This window comes from Sceloporus undulatus, chromosome 9 (assembly GCF_019175285.1).
Source record: "Sceloporus undulatus isolate JIND9_A2432 ecotype Alabama chromosome 9, SceUnd_v1.1, whole genome shotgun sequence".
In the NCBI taxonomy this organism is placed as follows: domain Eukaryota; kingdom Metazoa; phylum Chordata; class Lepidosauria; order Squamata; family Phrynosomatidae; genus Sceloporus; species Sceloporus undulatus.
Window position 1 is genome coordinate 14,323,953 of NC_056530.1, and position 21,033 is coordinate 14,344,985.

General features: G+C 45.3%; 1 protein-coding gene across 11 annotated transcripts in view; it reads left to right on the top strand.

Annotated features, from left to right (window-relative positions):
- MACF1 (microtubule actin crosslinking factor 1) overlaps positions 1 to 21,033 on the top strand; it is a 255,271-nt gene that overhangs the window by 38,725 nt on the left and 195,513 nt on the right. The window contains exon 1 of one of the 11 annotated variants that reach the window (XM_042440386.1): positions 1,150 to 1,341. The exons of the other annotated variants lie outside the window; for them this stretch is intronic. Coding sequence (XP_042296320.1) covers positions 1,290 to 1,341 — 52 coding nt within the window. The 5' untranslated portion in view covers positions 1,150 to 1,289. Of the gene's footprint in view, positions 1 to 1,149; positions 1,342 to 21,033 lie in introns of those variants that run through there. 11 annotated transcript variants of the gene reach the window in all.

Genomic DNA, 21,033 nt, shown 5'->3' on the forward strand with positions numbered 1-21,033 from the left:
CTTTCTATGTGTGAATCCACCGGGTTTGTGGCTGACCTCTTCCGCTTTAGAGAAATCAGGGGACAGTGTTGCAAGGTTAACTACATCTTTTTAAGTAGGAATAACTAGGATGTATCCTGCATTACCTTAAAGATTTCTTGTTGTGGTGTTGGTGTTCCTTCAAGTCATTTCTGACTTGTGGTGACCCTTAGGCAAACCTATCACAGGATTTTTTTGGTGTGTGATTTGTTCATTGCCTTCCTCTGAGGCTGAGAGAGTATGACTTGCCCAAGGCAGGCCAATGGGTTCCCATGGCTGAATGGAGATTCAAACTCTAGTCTCCAGAGTCCTAGTCCAACACCTAAACTGCTGTGCCACATTGGCTCTCAACTGCACACATTTATTGTATAGCACAAGCTTTGCTATTTTATCAGATCAGCTATTTTATCATTTTATCAGATGTGTGAAACATTATCCAAAATGCCGTGTGTGTGTGTGTGTGTGTGTGTACACACACACATATACAGAGAGATACATACAATAAACAGAGATACATACAATAAACATGGTTGCATGTAGGGGTCTGGAGTGTGATGTTAGCATTAAATTAAACGTCAAAGATGAGTTAGAAATTCTGAGGCAGAGAAGGAAAAAATGTTGCTGTTGTGTAGTATCAAGCACAATGTAGAAAACCCACATACCCTTGTTATGTGTTCCACATTACTTTGCCTTTTGGAAGAACCTCTTTGAGATAACTCTGTTTGCATGGATTTAGGGACTCCCCCGTTCTGGTGCATGCACGCATATATATATTTTTTCCTCCAGCAAAGCCAGTCTTCCCTGAAAAGTGGAGGATCCAACACTTGTCTCATTCTTCTTCCTCTCTCTGCATGGTTTGGCATTGGTTGGGGGTGGGGGCTGTGGAACCTTATACCTTGCACACTTGCTCACAGATGGGGCCTTTCTCCAGCCTCGCTGCTGCTGGTTTGCATAGAGACGAGGGAGGTGGGTGCGGGTGCTGACACCCGCTCAGGTTTTGAAGGCAACACTTCATCAAATAAGGAAGCACAAAGAGGGACCAACAAGGCCAGGAGGCAGGGCCACTGGTGGTGTTGCCAAAGGGTGACATCACTGCGGAGCCAGGGACCAAAGTGCAAGTCTCTCGCCTGGTCTGGAGGACGGGCGACTGGCTCCGGAGGCTTGGGACACCCATGTTGTGGGCTTGCCTTGTCCATTCTGGACTCCTTTGGGCCATGCTCAGGACATTGTCCAGCTGAGACACCTTCCAGCTGAAACACAACTGCAGGGAAATGAATACTGAGAAATACCGGAAGTTCTTGGATGGACTCAACAACCTGAAAGGTACATAAACAGCCAATGACTCATTCTTTCTCTTTCTCCTTTTTGTGCATGGGTTGGAAAGAGCAAAGTAGTTGATCTACCTCTCCTGCTAGACTCCAAATTTCTCTTTTGTGGGACAGCAGATTATTTTCTTATGAAGGCAACTGGCTGGGAGAGGGAAGAACTGGTGAGCAAAGGCTAGGAAAGCAGCAGCTGTTGTGCAGTGCTGCATTGCATTGTATTAACTTTAATTGCAACCCCAATTCTTCTCAAAGATGGGACTTAAGGAGACTTGCAACACAAGCAGAAATAAACGGGGAGACTTACACACCCAAAAGTAACTCTGTGTTTCTGAGAAGTTCCTCCAAAGCACAAAGCTGAGAGGTGCTTATAACAAGCCTCTGCATATTTTTCTACGTTTGGAAGAGGAAGGACTATCTAATAGCTTGCTTTGAAAGCAGTGGAAGGTGCCACAAGAGCTGGCCAAGCTGTGTCTGTGCATTCCTTTTGTCCTGCTAATGCAAGGGGTGGATGGGACTCATGAGGGTGTTGAATTGCAACCCCTTGCCAGCACTAACCATGGCGAGGACTGCTGGGAGTTGCAGTCCATCCGCATCTGATGATTCAAAGCATGATCCCCTTCTTCGCTAATGTAGTGCCTTTGCTCAGGCAGGTATTGCTGGGTTTGGAAACACTATGAAAACCAATGTGAAGTCGAAGGCTTTCATGGTTGGTATCCATAGTTTTTTGTGGGTTTTTTCAGGGTGTGTGGCCATATTCTAGAAGAAGCACCATGGGCTTGAGTAGTTCTTTTTCAATTCTGCTGCAGTTTTATGAAAAGTAACTGTCTGTCTGCAGCTACGATTTTGCTGGCTTGTGGGCAGACTGGCCAGAAGAGAAGCCGCCCTTCTCTGCTGCGTCCACCTGCTTCTTTCATTCTGTGCTTCTTTCCAGGGACGATCTCACCTGTTCTGCCTGGGGAAAGATCAGCTGCCAGCCTGCTTTGTTTTCAGATTGCAAAGCAAAGTCTGGCTGGTCACGAAATCTTTCCCTGCTGCGGCGGCGGAGGCCTTGGCAGTCTTACCTTGCTCCCTGTGTCTGCGGAGAGTCTTGCTTAGGCTGAGAGTGAGTCAGAGTTTAAACATGACTCTCCCTTGCTCTTGCTCCTTCTCTTTCTTTCCAGCGGTGGCTGTGAACAACTGCTTTATAGGAACAGGAGGGATTTGGAAAGAATTTGCTCTTTTATTTAAGGAAAAAACATCTTTTTTTCTTTCTTTCCAGTTGCATTGCTGCCGTTCCAACACAGGAGAGGAATGAGGGGTGGAAAAGGGTGGATTATCTGGAGAAGAGACTTGTGGGAACCTTAAGAGGTACTTCCAAAATTGTTGGACCAGGGCTGGAGCTCTCCTCTGGGCCCCACAACAAATTCCAACTCCCAGAATTTCATAGCCTTGAGCCAGGACAGTTAAAGCGGTGCCAAACCAAGTTATTTCTCCAGTGTGGATCCAGCCAAAGTTTGCATCCTGTGATGTCTCAGCTTTCTTTCTGCCTTGTGAATCTCCCCGCCTTGCTAGGTTGGATGCTTTAAAAAGCTTTCAAAAGTTGTGAGGGTGTTAGTAATGTGACTAACATTAGCCAGAAGTCAGAAACTCGAGGTGCATCTACTCTGTAGAAATAATGCACCTTGGAACCACTTTAGATTCCATAGCTCCATCCTATGGAATCCTGGGATTTGTAATTTTGTGAGGCAACAGCCCTCTGGCCAAGAAGGTTAAAGCACTTGTAAAACTACAGATCCCAGGAACCCGTAGGATGGAGCTACAGTGCTTAAAGTGGTGTCAAACTGCATTATTTCTACAGTGTAGATACACCATTTGAGTTATGTCCAACACAACTACCCCTGAATATGTTAAGAGGGAAGAACTATCTTTTCTCCTCACTATGTTTTCATTTTCTGTCTCCTGTGTCTTAATTTCAGCTTCCATTTGTTTGCTGGAAGGATGGTGGCGGGTGATGGCCATTATAGCTTTGATTGATTTTGGATATTTGTTTTGCTTGTTTCTGTTGGCCTAGATCCAGTTGCATCATGATATTAGTAGAAGGCTCATTGCCACTACATTTGTACATTTTTCAGAGTTTATGACAGGTGGTCTCCAATTGCCCCAAGCTAGAGTTGGCCAGAAACCCCACCGTTTATTGAAAAAATGAATCGCCACTTCTGGAGGCTTCCTGGAAAGGCAAGAAAAAAAGGCACTCTGTAGGGTTGAGAGGAGCTACAGGCCCAAAAGACCCCAGTCTTCTGGGTCCGTGTGTAGCTTTCCCTGCTCCTGTTGTGTGGGAATCTATATTACAGAGACAGGAGGGAACAAGAGGCTTGCATTGAATGTGATCCAGAGTTATTCCTTACTTCTCTGCATCTCCCACCAACCTTGTCCATTCCCTCTCCACCCCCTTCCCTCGAAATCCAGAAAGGAAAGAAATGCGCTGATGGACATTTGTTCAAATTCTCCATGGCTTCTTGCAGCAGGTGGTGGATGGGAAATGGAGCATGCGCAATCCTGCATAAAATGGCTGAGTGTGTCTGTGTGTGTAAGAGAGAGACTTGGGCATGTGCTGAGTTGCATGTTGGCATGTCTTGTTTCTATACCTGGTTTCTCTACCTTGGCTGAAACCATCAAAATGGAAACTGTGGTCAAGGAGTCAGAAGAAGACCCAAGACTTGGAAGGATAGCTATGAAGGAACTAGATAAGATCCTTAAGTATAAGATATATCATTAAATGCCAGAATCATGAGTGCCACTGTATTTGTGGTTTCCATGTATGTTTGTAACAGCTGCACATGGAAGAAAGCTGATAGGAAGAGACTCATGGCATCTGAAATACTGGAGTAGAGGTCTGGAGGAACCATGGACTGCCAAAAAGACAATCAAGAGTATCACAGAATCAGAACTGGAATGGGCTTCATAGGTCATTGAGTCCAATCCCATGCTCAGTTTAGGATTTCAGCTAAAGCATCCCCAGAAGATAGCTGTCCAGCCTCTTTTGGAAGATGTCCAGAGAAGGAGACCCCACTAAATCAAACCAAAATAATCAAATTATTGTACTTGGGACATATCATAAGACAATGCGACCCATTGAAAAAGACAATAATTTTTGACAAAGTGGAAGGCAGGAGGAAAGGAGGAGAACAGCATTACATCTGGAGTGACTTGATCATGGAAGCCATGGCTGCTTTGGCTTTGAAAGAACGGAGCGGAAGGGCCATTGAAAACAGGGTTGTTGTTTTTTTGGAAGTCTCTCAGTCATAGACATCAGCTTGATGGCAAATATCATGCAATGCAAACAACAACAATAATTCTATGGTTCAGCATGCATCCTCAATATTTCAAAAGCAGGTGGTCAGCGTGGTGCTGGAGGTATTTGGCACAAAATCTAAAGGTTTGGTTGCAATGCTTTGGTTTTTTAAAATCAGAGAAACTGCTGTGCTGGAGTGGCCCCATGAAGCTAGTACTCTAAAATTTGATCCTAGAACACATGTACTTAGTGGGATGGAGAGGTGATTCACAGATATTCACTTTCTGGTGCTGGAAAAAAGGTTTCTGTGGATTGCCATGGTTGCGGTTACCTTGGGGACGGTTGCTTTTCGCAGGCATCCACAGCCATGGAAGGCCCTGGGATGCCACATTTCAAGGTGAGCAGTTGTGTGCGTGTGCAATCTTGCAAAGAAATAAATAAGCTTGGCTAGGAGAGTGAAAAGCAACCGCTCAGAGCAGCACAGAGAGGTGGAAAGAGGAACAGTGATGGGAACAGGGAGAACCGGGTTTTTGGGAGGCTGGTCGGTGATGGCAAATGGTAGTGGAGAGCAGATATTTTTGCATGCTGAAGAGTCCCAGGTTTACTTCCCAGCACCTCCAAGTAATGTTTGCAAAACTTTTCTCTGAAACCTTGGTAAGTCATTGCTGCCAGTCAGTGTAGCTAACACCGAACTAGATGGACTTCTGATTCAACATAAGTCAATACTGCATGGCAGCAGGCAGTGAATCTGCTCCTGGTTTAAATCCATAATTTCCAGGAGCTGGCCAATGTGTTGAAATTTACCAACAAAAGAGGTTCAGTACTATACTATAGGACGAAATATTCTAAAGGTACCAGATCTTGTCTGATCTTGGAAGCTAAGCAGGGTCAGTCCTGGTTGATCTTGGATGGGAGGCCTCCAACACAGGTGCTGTAGGCTATATTTCAGAGGAAGGAACTGGCAAAACCACCTCTGAGGATCCCTCGCCTAAGAAAAACCTATGGAATTCATGGTATCACCATAAACTGACAGGCAACTTGAAGGTACTTATGAGACTATATCCCGAAGCCACTAGATCCTGTTTTATGGAGGAAGATAAGCAGGGTCAGTCCTGGTTGGTACATGGATGGGAAAATGCTAATGAACCCCAGGTGCTGTAGGCTCAACGTCAGAGGAAGTAATTGTTAAAACTACCTCTGAGTATTCCTTGCCTGAGAAAACCCTAACAGATTAATGCGGTCTCCATAACACGGTGGATGACTCAAAGGCACATAGATATACATTTTAGATATGTCATTTACAGCAATGGAAATCTGCATTTCCCCAGTGACATGGCATTCACCAGCCTTCCCTGGTTCCTATGCTGATCGTGGGGCAGATCAAAGATGGAACAGGGAGGCATTGTGGTTTCCAGGGCTTGGTCTTCTGTGTAGATGGGGAAATGGCTGGGAGTCTTTTACTGCAGCCTGATGCCTTCTTAGGGTGTCTCATTAGCCTCCTTTTCTCTTTGTCTCCCATTGATCTTTGTGGCCTCTGGAGAACTCCATATCTCTCCTTGGGTGGCCCAGAGACCTCAGTTTGGCCCAACAGGGTTTCTTTTTTGCTCCTGGTATTCCTTCCCTCTTGTGATAAATGGGGCTGGTTCTGGAAACTTTGTTTGCAAACCTTGCTTGAGCAAATAGCACTTTGAGTTGAGCAGGGACATGAAGATACGGCTGCTTTGAACTTCAACTTTGAAATGGTACCATCACAGCCACCCGCCTCATCGCCTATGGGGATTTGAGCATTGCTTCCAGATGACTAGGAAGCAGGTGTTTTCGAAATATGGAAGACGACTTGGTTCTTCCCCTCTCCGAAACAAGTGGTTATGGGAATTGGCCCTCTGTGCATGCTCAGAGAGAGCCAGTGTGGTATAGTGGTTTGAGTATTGGACTACGATTCTGGATACCAGGGTTTGACTCCTTACTTGGCCATGAAAACCCACAGGTTGACTTTGGGCAAGTCACATTCACTCAGCCTCAGAGGAAGGCAAAGGCAAACCCCCTTTGAACAAACCCTTCCAAGAAAACTCTGTGGTAGGAGCACCTTAGGCTCTCCATAAGTCGGATAAGACTTGAAGGCACACAACAACAACAATATGCTCAGAGGAGTTCTCATGCAGTGCCTGATCCAGTGCCAGTCTGATGTGGTTAAAATGAGATCCGGTGCTTAAATTAAAGGCCACCTTAAATTAAATCGGTGGCTGGCCAAATTCTTCTTTGGAGTTCCTCTCAGCTGGTGAAAGGTGGTGGTTTTGTGTCGCAAAGGTGAGAGTTGTTTAGCTTGGCAGCCGTCCCAACTACTTGTCATGTGCCTTTCCGCCTCGTGTTTTCATTTCGTTCCACCTGGCACCCGGTCACTTCCAGGTTCACTTTGGGCTCGTTCCAGAAATATTCTTCCTTTTCTTTTCACACAGTTTTTTTTTTAAATTGCTTGTCAGCTACCTAGGTTTTCAGTTACTTCCGTAGTGGTGGAGGAAGATGGAGACGAGACTTTCTGCTTGTATGAATGCACACTCAGTGTGCCCTCCAAGAGCCCAAGATGCCTGACCTGCAGGTGTGCAACCTTAGCAGCATCACCTATACACACACCCGCATATATATGCATGTTTTTTCTCACTGCCACTTTTGCAGCATTACAGACATTGCCAGACATTGCCTACAGACTACAGAGGACTCACAAATGCCTAGAGAAGTGTTTTGCCTAAGAATTTCTGTGTCCTCCAGCATGACTCTATGGTCAACTTCCAGCAAAGTCACTTTGGAGGACCTAGAGATTCCTAAAGAGGACATATTAATCAAACCTGCAAACGTCAAAGCTGCAAATGTGGAGGGACAACTGTACAGTTCTAACGTCTGCTTCATTTAAGAGCAAACTGTTTAATAATAGTATAAAAAGAGAGCAGGGGAGAAAGGGAGAGATTTGGGGCTGCATTGGTCAAAAAGATCATTTTTTTCCCTGCTGTCTGCAGCTGGTGTTGGGGGCATCAAATGCAAACCAAACTCAGGGTTGTACAGATCAGTGAAGCAACTGTTTTGGGATTAATGGGACGCTTGGAGACATTCTTTTGCCGGCTCAAATCGCCCTCCCTGTTCTGCAGCTCATCCGCAGCTGTGACACGAACGTGGGTTGGGGACACTGGTCAATGGCCAACTGGCCTTTCTATTTCAACTTCAGCGCCTTGCAAGAAAAGAACCCAACACCAGTCTTAAATAGCATTCTTTTGCCTCATGCTTTCCAGTCACTACAGTCTCAAGAGCCTAAGCTGAGGGTGCATTTTTTAAAGAAAAGCAACCCTTAATTTGGAGTCACATTCCAGTTCGGCTCCTTTGGCTTTTAAATCCGCATCTGTGCTGGCACACAGCGAAAGCCATTAGCGGATCCCTGCTGGATTTCTGGAACAAGACTTGATCCTTGGCCAGGTGATAATAATTCTTCTGACGTAATTTGGATTTTGTTCACCCGTGTCCTCATGCTGGGTTCCCGGATCAGTCTGTGGGGGCTCTTGGAGGCAGAAAAGGCAAAAGGAACTCAGTGCCAGGGAGGACTGGTGGCAGTGGCGGCTGGGAGGGACATTTGGTTTCTGGTGCAGTGGGTTGCTGTGTGAATTTGTGAAGGACAGCTCTGCTGTGAGTTCCCCTCAACCTGTGATCAGCCCAAGACATTTTGCTGCCTGAATTGGAACAGGAAATGGGGCGGCCCACAGTTGTCCAACATGTAGTGTGGCAGTTTGAGTGTCGCACCAGGAGTCCTGGAGATCAGGGTTCAAATCTGTGTATGGAAACCCTCTGAGTGACTTTGGAAAATCACACTATCTTAGCCTCAGAGGAAGGCTAAGAGAAAACCCCTCTGAAGAAATCTTGGCAAGATAAATCCCATATTGGGAAAAAGGTGGGACATAAATCTCATAGAGAAAGACAGATAGACAGACCCACCCAGCCATCATATGTGTGGACTTTATAATTAACAGACTATTAATTCTATTTTAATGTTCACATTTATATGTCTTTAGTTGTATTTCTTTTAAAACTGTAAGACGCTTTAAGTTCCAACTTTGGAAGGGAAACAGGATATTAATAAATATAATAATAATAATAATCATCATCATCATCATCATCTACTTGACAAGGAGACTCAACATGGTGTAATGGTTCTGGGCTAGGACTCTAAGAGACCAGGGTTTGTTATATTTAACTGATGCTTTTATTGTTAGCAGCTTTGATCTCTTTGGAGAAGCAGGATAAACGTTGTTGTTGTTGTTGTTGTTATTATTATTATTATTATTATTAATGTTGCTGCTCAACCTTGGAAATCCACTGAAGGACCTTGGACAAGTCACACTCTTTCAGCCTTAGAGGAAGACAAAGGCAAACCCCTTCTGAACAAATCTTGGCAAGAAAACCCTGTGATAAGTTGGAAATGTCACCCAGTGGGTTTCCATTGCGTCTGGAGTCATGCTCCAGTGCTCAAACCTCTACACCACGCTGGATTAATAGAATTTTAAATAAAACAGCCAGAATCAAAAACAAATAATTTAACTAGTAGCCAGTTTCTCAAAGTGCCACTTGTACAGCAACTAACTTTTGCATTTCTCACTGCAACTGATATAAAAAGGAATGGAAGCAGAGATCATTCTGGGGTAGCAGCAGAGCCCAAAAACAAAAGCCAGACGACTCAATGAGCCAAATGACTCTTCCCCTTTCAGTGACACCGGAGATGCTCCCTGCTCTGTCTTCTCCAAATGAAGATTACCAGAGAATGCCTTATGCTTTGCTTTACACTAAAGGATCTGTGTGGATGCATCTCTCTTTCTCTCTGTGACTGGTATACATTTGGCCTTTTCTCCCATGTGTTGGATGGCCCTGTGTTCTGGGATTTCCCAGAGGCGGGTGCATGCCCCAGTATTGAATTTTTGACACCATAAGTCATGCGGAGCCTTTTAGGCTAGCCAGTTGGGCAGGCATTTGAATGAATAAAAATAAGCAGGTTCCTATCTTGGCCTTCAGTGAATCAGCAGCGTCTCCTTTTTCTTCTTCTACTTCTTCCTCTCGTTTATTTATATACAGTAGCGCCATCCATGTACATTGTGCTTTGCAAAGAGTTACAATAAAAGATTTATAACAAACACAATTATTCCAATATAAATGCAAGCAAAAATCCATCAGTGATACCTTTACTGGCCAATTGAAATGCACAATATATTGTGCATTTTGTTTGGCCAATAAAGGTATCACTTATGGATTTTTGCTTGCATTTGTTAAGTGGCCAACACAGCTCCCCCTTCATATTCCAATATAAAATACTAAAAAACAATATTAAAATACAAAGAATAACCCCCCCCCCACCTCCCACACACATAATACAAAATAACACTGAAAATGGTCAATACAGATAATCGAATATACTAAGGATATAAAGGATTATATATTTCTCCTTTCTTTGCCTCTCTAACCCAGATTCTCAGAGGGTTAAGTGCTGGAAGCCCATCTCTTTTCCCTTGAAAAATGTCCTGTCTCTGGTTTCGCTGAGGAATAGCCTTCCTCCTCTTTGGCCACCTTTGCAAGATGGCTTAAGCCTCTTCCAGTTTAGCTCTCCCAGAGGGACAGGTGCTTTTGATCAAGAATTTATGGTGGGGTTAATTTTGTCCCCAGCGTCCCCAGCTGCGGCCTTCATTCTGTCTCCTTCTCCAGTTTGCTATTTGCTTAACAAATAGCCAGACGAGCCGCAATGGTCAAGGGTAAGTTGCAATGGTCACCCCTTTGGCTATTCTCCGCAGTGCATCTCCCAAGCTGGGAAAGTGTGGAAATTGTTTAGGCAGAACCATTTTACAAGATGGCTTCTCCCTCTCTGCTGCTGCTTATCCTAAATATTTTATTAATGATTTCAATAGAAAATGCAGCAGGCTTTTGGTATCCGCTGGGGTTTGGTTCCAGGACCCCCTTATGGATACCAAAATCAGTGGATGCTCAAGTCCCATTATATGCAATGGCATAGTAAAATTGTCTCCCATATATAAAATGGCAAAACCAACGTTTGCTTTTTGGAATTTAAAAATATATATATTTTCAAGTCGTGGATGGTTGAATTTGTGGAAGCAGAATCTGCGGATATGAAGGGCATATTCCATAATCTCTATTCCATAATCTCCTCTTCACCATTTTTTCCAGGAAAAATGCTTTGGAGAAAAAAATGGGTGGAAATGTGTGGGTTTCCCCCCATATTTTTCTGGTCCACATCTCTGTTAATTGCAGAAAGATCTGGATGCTTTGCACCTCTGATTGGATTCTGCATTTTGTTCTAGTCGTATGGCATTCTAACACATTGACCACTCTGTTGGCCAAATGGCATCTTTAAATACATGGCTCTATGGTTTTCTGTGGGTCTTGTTATTGGGAGCACATGCCGGGGAATGGTCAGTTACAGCTGGCAAGGTGCAGCCCCTGGAGATGGCCATCTTGGGTTTAAGCCAGATGTGCATGCACCAAAAGAGAGTTTAGTGACTGAAAAGGGGTTGGGATGCAAACTGTCTCTCTCCTCCTCTCACTGTATTTTTTTCCAATGTGTGTATATGGGTGTGTGTGTGTAAGTGTGTCACAGTTATAAAGTGCATCATCATCACTCTGGAGTCACTGGTGATGAAAACACCATCTGCCCCTCGCCATATGTCCCTCTGGGTGTTTCCCTAAAGAGACTCATAAATCACACCAGAGTCTCCCTCTCCGGACCCAAGACAATGCGATGTCTGTCCAGGACAGATAAACATGTCCGAGGATGGGGTGTCCCTTCTGTTTTTTGAAGAACTGCTGTGCGTACTGGATGCATCTGTGTGTGTTGAAAGCATACATCTTGGGGAGCATCTGCGTTCCAGTTCGGACTTAATTTCCTTAGCAGAACAGCCTTAGTCTCTCTTGGGGTGTAGATTTAAGTCTGTTGTTGATGAGACCTTGATAGTGCATCTTATCCAAGATTATCCCCCCATTATTATTATTTGTTGTTGTTGTCTGTCTTCAAGTCATTTTCAACTTATGGTAACCCTATCATGGAGTTTCCTTGGCAAGGTTTGTTCAGAGGGGATTTGCCATTGTTTTCCTATGGGGCTTAGAGAGCAATCACAAGGTCATGTCCAAACAGAGGCTAATAGTCCAAAAGCATCAGGTAAATGTATTGGCTTTCCCTTGATGGAAATTTTTAAAGCACTGGTTGCCAAACTTTGGTCCTCCGGGTGTTTTGGACTTCAGCTCCCAGAAGCCCTAGCCAGCTTGGCCAGCATTCTGGGAGCAGATGCCCAAATCATCTGGAGGACCAAAGTTTGGTAATTGCTGATTTAAAGGATGCAAGAAGTGTTCTTAAAACCCAGGAAGGTTACACATGAAAAAGTGATGCTTTCTGGACCCTTCATATAATTTCATGCTTCATGCTGTCTAGGGATGCCTGGAGATATCGCAGTACTATAGTCGTCTGAATTCCATATACAGTAGTATGCAGTTCAAAACTTTTCCTTTCTTTTCCTTTCCACCCTGTGCCATTTCTCACCCCACTCTTCCCCCCCCCAATGCAACCCAAAGATGCTTTTTGTATCATGCGTTGAAAAAGGAGAACAGTGCTGCCAACCAAATTGCTAGTAAAGAGAAGGCAAGCAAGAACAAAGGGGCTGCTTGGATTATTTTAGCCCCCCGCCGAGTGTCACACACTCAGTGCCTTTGGATTGTGTCCAGAGGGCACATTGGATTTGGAGCATGTTCTGCCCTCCCTTTTCCTGGGCATTCCCATGTTTGTCTTGGGTATTTCTGTGCGCTTTGAGTCCTATGACGACTTCCTTGGGTTGGAAACTGTTGAGGCTGCCCAAGGTGTTTGCATGAGATAAGAGGGTTCAACTGGGTGATATCGGGAGCCATTGAGCGGCGGGTGGAGTGAGCATGTGCATTTGGTTTTCCTTCTCCAGCATGACCTCTGTTTGTGTTGTGTGTGTGTGTTTGTGTTTGTGTGGAATCAGTCCTTTGCAAATGCCCAGAGCTGTGCTGCCACCACCATCAGTCTGGTAACGGCAGGGATGGCTAGGAGTTGGGGCTTTGAAGCATCACCTGGGTGCATGTTGTTAACATTTTAAGAATAATTTTGTGCATGAAACAAAGTTTCTGTATTTTGAACCATCAGAAATCAAAGGTTTCTGTATCTCAGCCACCCATGTGGACAATTTTGGACCGAAGTGCTGTCAGCCCTCCTTATCCACTGATTCTTCATCCATGGATTCAGTAATTCACAGCTTGAAAATATTTTTTAAAAATATAATTGCAAAAAGTAAACCTTGATTTTACCATTTTATATAAAGGACACAATTTTACTACCCCATTGTATATAATGGCATTGAGCATCCATGGATTTTCGTATCCAAAGAGGGGTCCTGGAACCAAACTGCAGTGGATACCAAGGGCCCACTGGAGTAATAATAATAATAATAATAATAATGCCCCATTGTATATAATGGGACTTGAGCATACATGGATTTGGGTACCCACAGGGGTCCTGGAACCAAACCGCGTGGATGCCAAGCGACCCCACTGTATTTAGGACTTTGGGATTCCAGATAAGGGAAATTCATCTTGTATTTAAAGTACTAAACTCCCATGGGAGAGCATGCCAAGAGCATATCCAATGCTCCTGCATCAGATGCTTGCTATGCTTCAACTATTCTTGGTTTTGGATGCATGTTATAAGCAGATCTGTTGATGCAAGCTATTCCTGATTTAGTCCATGCCATTTCATATCTCCTTCATGGATGCCCCCAAGAGAGAGCCATCCTCAGGGGTGAAGGAAGAGGAGGAATCGCTGGGGAGGGAGATCATTTTTACTGGCTGCCCTCCATTGACACCTGCAGCCGAAAGACAGAACTAACAGGACATCTCAAAGACGCTTTTTCAGTCCACATTGTTATTGGGGGATTGGCAAAACAAAAAGGCGGAAGGCTTCGGGCTCCCTTTTCTGGACAGGACCCCAGGGGGTCCGCTCTTGGTCCCCGAACAGGGGTGTGTTTGTGTGTGTTTTGGCAATTTAAGAGCTGGTTCAGCAAGCCTCTCTGGTAATAGATGATGGCATGTTGGCCCTGAGACCCAAAACAAGCCAGGAAGCGTTGTTTGCATCCGGTTTATTTAATTTGTTTTTAAATGGGGGAATTAGTTTTCGCAGCAGGAGAAGAGAGCAGCTCCGTGGGGAACGGAAGCTCCATCCTTCCCTTGCTTTGAACAATCGCAAATTCCTCATGGTCCCTTTGGCACTTTTATTAAAAAGAGATAGCCGTGTTAGTCTGTTGCAGCATAAAAAGAAAAAGGAAAAGGATTGCAAGAAAAAATGAGATGGGGAAGAACTGCACCTTCAAAACTAAGTCCTTATATTGTAAAGGTCCTTAAGCTGAAAGGTACTGTTAGATTCCTCCTCCCAACCTGTGCAGGGTAATGCTTTTTGTCATAAACATCTTATAACATCTTGCCCGATGATGAAGAAGCCCATGGAGCTTCGAAAGCTTGCAACAAGTGTATTGTGCCTTTCGGTTGGCCAATAATGGTATCACTGATGGATTTTAGTTTGCATTTCTTAAATGGCCAGCACAGCTGCCCCTGAATGTCTTAAAAATCATTTGCAAAATTGTCAAAGAAAGCTCTGAAATGCAAACTAACAACAGAATCCACAACAATAATAGTGATATAAAATCATAATCGCCAGAACATTTGCAGGGTGTCCTTTCTTATGATCTTGCCTAGAGATGAGTAGACTTTTTGTGAAGCATTTTGAAGCATGAAAAGAGAATAGGTGGAGTTTTCCTTGCCTGATCCAGATGCAAAAGGAGAGAGATGGTTTGGTTTTTGCTTCTGGAGTCTATTGCAAGGCTGGGGAATTTACACACAGCTGGAGATGGATGTAGGAGAAACAGTGAGGCATGTTTGATGTTTGCATTGAAAAATGCCTCTGCTCCCCACACTTGTCTGCCCCCAAAACAGTGGTAGCCCAGCATGCCTTAAAGCGTCAGTGCAATGGCATTGCAGCCGGAAGCAGCAGCGGTAGCCTTGCAGATGAACCGGTCCAGCAAAAACAAATCGGAGTCGGCGCAGCTGCTCAAATTAGAATTTGGCCAGACTTTCAGGTTTTCATGCTCCAGATCTCCAGCGTCAGCCGCTGAAACAACAAAGAAAACTTGCGGCACCTTAATGACAAAACGGGTTTATTGTAACAGAAGCCTCCTTGGGTTGGACCCAGTGTGTCATTTTGAGCGGGCCTCAGGTTTTGAGAAGTGGGACCATGGATTGCGATGGGGTTGTTCATGGCTCTGGCTGCATCCGTACTGCAGAGTTAATGCAGTTTGGCAATATTTTAACTGCCATGGCTCCATCTTATGGAATCCCGAGGTTTGTAGCAGCCCCGTATCTCTCTGACAGAGAAGGCCAAATGTTTCACAAAACTACAAATTCCAGAATCCCAGACCTCTACTGTGGTGCCACAACAAACTAAAGTTCCCAGAATTCCATAGCATTAAGCCATGGCAGTTAAAGTAGTGTCAGACCGGATTATTTCTGCAGTGTAGAGTGAGTTACTAAATTATGCAGACTTGTTTAAAATGTGAGTTGTTGGTCTTGGGGGTTTCTAGAAGAAGCAACCCCTCATTTCTTTGTCAGCCCATGGTGCAAGGGGGTGGATGAAGGGCTACGAGAACAGCCTTGGGGTCCAAACTTCACCCCTTGTGGGTTCGTGTGCTTTTCCTTGCAAGTGGGTGGCCTGCACGCAACGCAAGGTGTCCATGTTGCAGAAACCAGTGCTTCCAAAACCCAAGGCAGTAGGACGGTTCCCACCAGGCCTAACATTTTCATATTTCCTGTTGGTTGCCAAGTTTTGGTGTTAGAAGAACCGGCTTGTTTGTGAGGACATTGTGGCTTTTGTGTGTGGCTGGCTGGCAATGAAGGCCAAAAAGAAGTAATTCTTCACCTACTCATTCACTCCATCCATCCCTCTTCCTTTCTCTCTCCCTCCTTCCTTCTCTCTGGCTTTCTTTTCTCCCTGTTTTTCCTGTTTCCTAAGCTGCTGTGGGAAGGCTGGAGAGCAAAGGAGAGCGGCTTGTCTACAGAGGCAATTCAATTTTTTTGAAAGGGAATGCCTTGAAAGCGCATGAATGCCTGGGTTTAGTGTCACCGAGGAAGAGCAGGAGGAAGGTCTTGGGGGCAGCAGGAGTTTATGGTTTTGCAAACGCCTCTCCAGAAGCCCACACACAGAGCTGTCTTTCCCCCAAAGCCAGGCCCTTGCAAAATGCAATGCACGGGCAGAAGCCACAAGGACACAACTCTGCTTTGGGAGGCATGAAAAACGGGGATGCCATGAAATAATTTGTTTGACACCATTTTAATTTGCTGTGGCTCAATGCAGTGAAATTCAGGGGTTTGTCATTTAGTGAAATATTTAGCCATCAGTGTCATGGAACACAGCAAACTACGGATTCCAGGATTCCATAGGATGGAGCCATGGAAGATAAAGCCGTGTCAAACTGACTTATTTCTGCAGTGCAGGTGCAGCCTAGGAATCTGGGAGACCTGGGTTCAAATCCCTCTGTGCTCAGCCCTTGGTGGCCTTAGGCAAGTCATACACTCTCAGCCCCAGAGGAAGGCAAAGGCAAACCTCCTCTGAACAAATGTTACTAGGAGAACCCTGTGATGGGTTCATCTTAGGATGGTCATAAGGCAGTGGAAAGTTGCTCTTCCCCTTAAAACATCAGCCAAGTCCCCAAAAACATTTGTTCGGAAGAAGGAGAGGGCCTTCTAAGCAAGTGCTCCCAGATTTTGATTCCCTGGATAACTAGGATGGTTTCCTCCTTGTTTTCCTTCTATTTTCCTATTCTGTCCACCTTTTAGGAAGTGATCTCACTGAGCTTTTAGTGACATGCTGTTTTGTTGATTCGAGTAATCTGTAGTTTCATGAATTTTGAATAGCTTTAACTCTACGGAGGGCTTGTTTTTTAAACAGCTATTTAAAATAGTCCTAAAGAGGGATGGTTTTAATACTTTTGTTTCCTTGGGAAGTGGTTCAAGCTTCCTTGGGAAAGGAAGGAAAAGAGGGGATAGAAATGAGTAAAATATTGATTGATTGATTGATTGATTGCACTTATATGCCAGAGTGGGAGCCAAAGTGGCACACAAACAATGAAACATGATGATGATGATGATGATGATGATGATGATGATGATGATAAACCAGTGCTGGGAACCTGAGTCAGACGCTGGCTCTTTTTAAGACCCACAAGCTGGCATCTTTCAGGGCTGTGCTGAAAACAGGCGATTAGTCGCTTGGGTTCGAGGCCTCTTGAGAACAGCACAAAAGAGCCAACCTCTCTTCCTTTTTTCTCGGGACTTAATTAATTCTCTGTCCGTCTCCTTGGCCTTTGGATTCCCACCCCTCCTTCCTTTCCCCTCCAGCCCAGACTGTATTTTTCTCGATTTCCCCTTTCTGCCCCCAGAAGACCCCTCCTTTGCCCTGTTGCTGTGCATCCTCATGTACCTCTTTCTGCATTTCTTTTTGCATCTTAAAAGATTCCCTCCCCTTCCTTCACCTTGTGCCACAGGGACCACGTTTCCACGTTCCCAGTGTCTGCCGCTTCTTCCTTTTGTCAGTGGACTCATTCCTGTCTGACTCCATGGCTCCCCCATTTCTCTGCTCCGTTGCCAAAACCGACCCATTCTCCCCTCTCCATTTTGTGTAGGCTTCCACAATTCTGCTTGCTTTAAGTTTCTTTCTTTAGCTTGTTTGGTGCTTTTTAAAGCTTTGCCCACCTTCCAGCCTTAGGATATCGAGGTGATATGCAAGAAGGATATAAAACCCCAAACACAGTAAAGCCATAAATGTGAAACCATAATAAAAGAAAGCTAGAGATATAGGCAGCAGATGAAATATCCAGGTTAATATTGCCGTTGTTGTTCTTTGCTGTTAAGCTGGCTCTGGTTTATGGAGGAGACTCTCTGAATGAGAGAGCTCCAGGCGGCATCTGTAATAATAATAAATAAATAATAAAATTTTTATTTGTACCCCGCCCTTCCAAACGATCAGGGCGGCTAACAAAATGCACCGAAGTGCAGACAATATACAAGATTAAAAACAACCATAATAAAACAACAATCCATAAAAACAATAAAAAGCCCCTTAGCCCGTCCTCACGGCCACGAGAGAGGAGGGAGGCCCACAGGATATTTAGTCGGGGAATGCCTGATTAAATAGGAAGGTTTTAAGACCCTTCCTAAATTGGGCCAGGGTGGAAGATGAGCGGAGCTCCGTGGGCAGCGTATTCCAAAGGGCTGGGGCAGCTGTGGAAAAAGATCTTCTGGCAGTGACAGCCAACCTAGCCCCAGGCACCTTCAGGAGTTGCTGCCCAGATGTTCTGAGGGTGCGAGGCGGAATGTACGGGGAGAGGCGGTCCTTCAGGAATCCTGGGCCCAAGCCATTTAGGGCTTTATAGGTAATAACCAACGCCTTATATTGAGCTCGGAAGCGGATGGGCAGCCAATGGAGATCTTTAAGCACAGGTGTTATGTGGCTGGTCCTGGGAGCACCAGTGACCAGCCGCGCTGCCATATTCTGCACCATTTGCAGCTTCCGAGTTTGGTATAAGGGTTGCCCCATGTAGAGTACATTACAGAAATCCAGTCTCGAAGTTACCAGAGCGTGTACAACAGTTTCAAGGTCCCTCTGGGCCAGGTATGGGCGCAGCTGGCGAATCAGCCGAAGCTGATAACAGGTACTCTTGACCGTCGCATTCACCTGAGCAGTCAGGTGAAGGGACGAGTCAAGAAGCACCCCCAGACTGCGCACGGAGTCCTTCACGGGGAGCGTGACCCCATTCAGGACAGGTGGAACCACCTCCATTCCTGGACCAGGGGAACCTATCACTAGTACCTCCGTTTTCTCTGGATTAAGTTTGAGTCGGTTTTCCCTCATCCAGCCCATTACTGACTCTAGACAGGCCACGAGAGGAGAGACGCCATCCCCAGTCACTGCATCAGTCGGAGACATAGAGAAAATGATTTGGGTGTCATCAGCGTACTGATAACCCCGCGCCCCATGTCTCCGGATGATCTCTCCCAGCGGTTTCATGTAAATGTTAAATAGCATGGGAGACAGAATGGCTCCTTGAGGGACCCCGGTTTTAAGGGCCCGCTCGCTGGAGCACACGTCTCCCAGCTGCACCATCTGGGACCTCCCAGAGAGGTAGGAGCGGAACCACTGGAGCGCAGTGCCCCCGATTCCCACCTCAGCCAGGCGCCCCAGAAGGATACCATGGTCTATGGTATCGAAAGCCGCTGAGATGTCCAAGAGCACCAACAGGGACACGCTTCCCCTGTCAATGCCCAGACGGAGATCATCGACCAAGGCGACCATGGCCGTCTCAACCCCATGACCCGCCCGGAAGCCAGTTTGAAATGGGTCCAAGTCTGTACTGTAAAAATAATCCAGTTTGACACCGCTTTAATTGCCATGGCTCAATGTGATGGAATTCTGGAAATTATAGCTGTTTATGGCACCAGAGCTCTCTGACAGAGAAGGCTAAATGTCTAGGGAGAAATGTTCTCTCTAGGAATCTCTAGGTCTTCAAGTGCAACTTGCTGGCAGATGTTGACCATAGAGTCATGCAGGAGGACCTAGAGATTCCTAGATAGACCACGTTATACAAATCCGTGCAAGTGAAAGCCGCAAATGTGGAGGGCTTGACCGTACAATAAAAAGACTCCACCAGCATTAAAGGAGGGAGCGCTCATCCAGTTTCCCATTTTTTTCTGGAATGCAATTTTTCCTTGCTTAATTCCTCTTTTTCGCCATCCTATGAAATGCCTTGTCCCATGTTACCTCTGTAGCAGTTGAGACAAGGAGTTGTTCTATTAATTTTAGAAGCGGAAGTACTTTTCTTCCTGAAAGAGAAGTGGAGCGAAGTTGTCCTGGCCTCCCCTTCCTGGGATCATGCTCTGCATACAAAGCCACCTTCCAGAGATTTCGCCAGGCCAGTTTGTCCAGCTCCTGAGGGCCACCTTGTAGGAGACAGTCCTGCAACGCTTCAAGAAATGAATGTTCATACCCATTTGACTGTGGCAGGTACATACAGGTGAAGGCCACCGCTTAGGGAAGGAAACCTAAGGCAAATACCCTCCTGGTGGATGTGAAATAGCCATCTAATGTGGCAAGGATTGGGGCAAACCATGCTCCCTAGATTGAGAGAAGGGATTGGGCACGTTTCCACAGGAGAATGAATATACAAAGGGATCTTGCAGCACTTTTGAGACTAACTCTGTAAAAGTACTTGAAGCAGAAGCATTCATACACTTGGTCACCAGAAGAAACGACCTGGAGGCGCACAAGAACAGAGATCCTAGTCTACACCGTTTGCCTACAGCAACAACAGTAGTTTACAAAACCAGTTGTGGACTTCCATCCTTTTGGGTTCCCCCGCCAAGACTTCATAGAGAAACACACACCTACACAACTTGCCACATTGCCCACCTCTGGCCTAAGACATTATCTTGTATTTAGAGGTCCTAACAGTGAAATAGGGCTTCTGGGTCTTGAAGCCCATCGCTCCAGATCACCTGGCTGGATCCCTTTCTGATTTATTCCTGTGGATGCACCAACTGGAAATCTCTAAGATGGAGGAGTTGTCTTTGCCAGTGGCCAAAATACCCAGATTGCAATCTTAGCATTGTATATTGTGTGAAATGCCATAGTGCCATGCATGGATTTTTTTATTGTTGGACTGTAGCATTAGATACTTTTTCACAGATTTTGTAACTTTGGGATGCGTTTTGTTCCCTTCTCTTCGACTCCTCAGTGTGGATTTGTGTATGTTTGTCTCTGTGCAAGAAGAAACATAAAACCAGATTGTGCTTCTTTCTCCAAGGCTGTGCCATAGAGAACAGCCCAAATCCTGCTTGCTGTTGTGGGTTTTTTCCGCAATGTCAGGACTGCTGCAACCTCCCAGCTTTATATTTATTTATTTAGGAAGAAAAAAAGCTTGGCACAAGCGAAGTCTGAATAATAAAAAACGGTTGGGCCTTGGAGATGAAGTGGTTTGTCGGTGCAGCTATTCACTTTGACCAGGCTGTGGAGGCAAGCGTGAGAAAATAAAGAGGGGTGCTTAGCATTGCTAGAAAGAAAAAGAAACATCCCCTTCCCCCCGAAACAGAGACAAGTGCAACCTATTGCTCTGTGGCTGGAAATCCTTGCAGTTCTTGGACACACGGTTGTCCAGGAGATCCAAGGACTCTCTCTTTGTTTGCTGCAGGTCAGCAGCTGAGGGGTTAACATGCACAAGCCTGTCTTTCTTTCTTTCTTTCTTTCTTTCTTTCTTTCTTTCTTTCTTTCTTTCT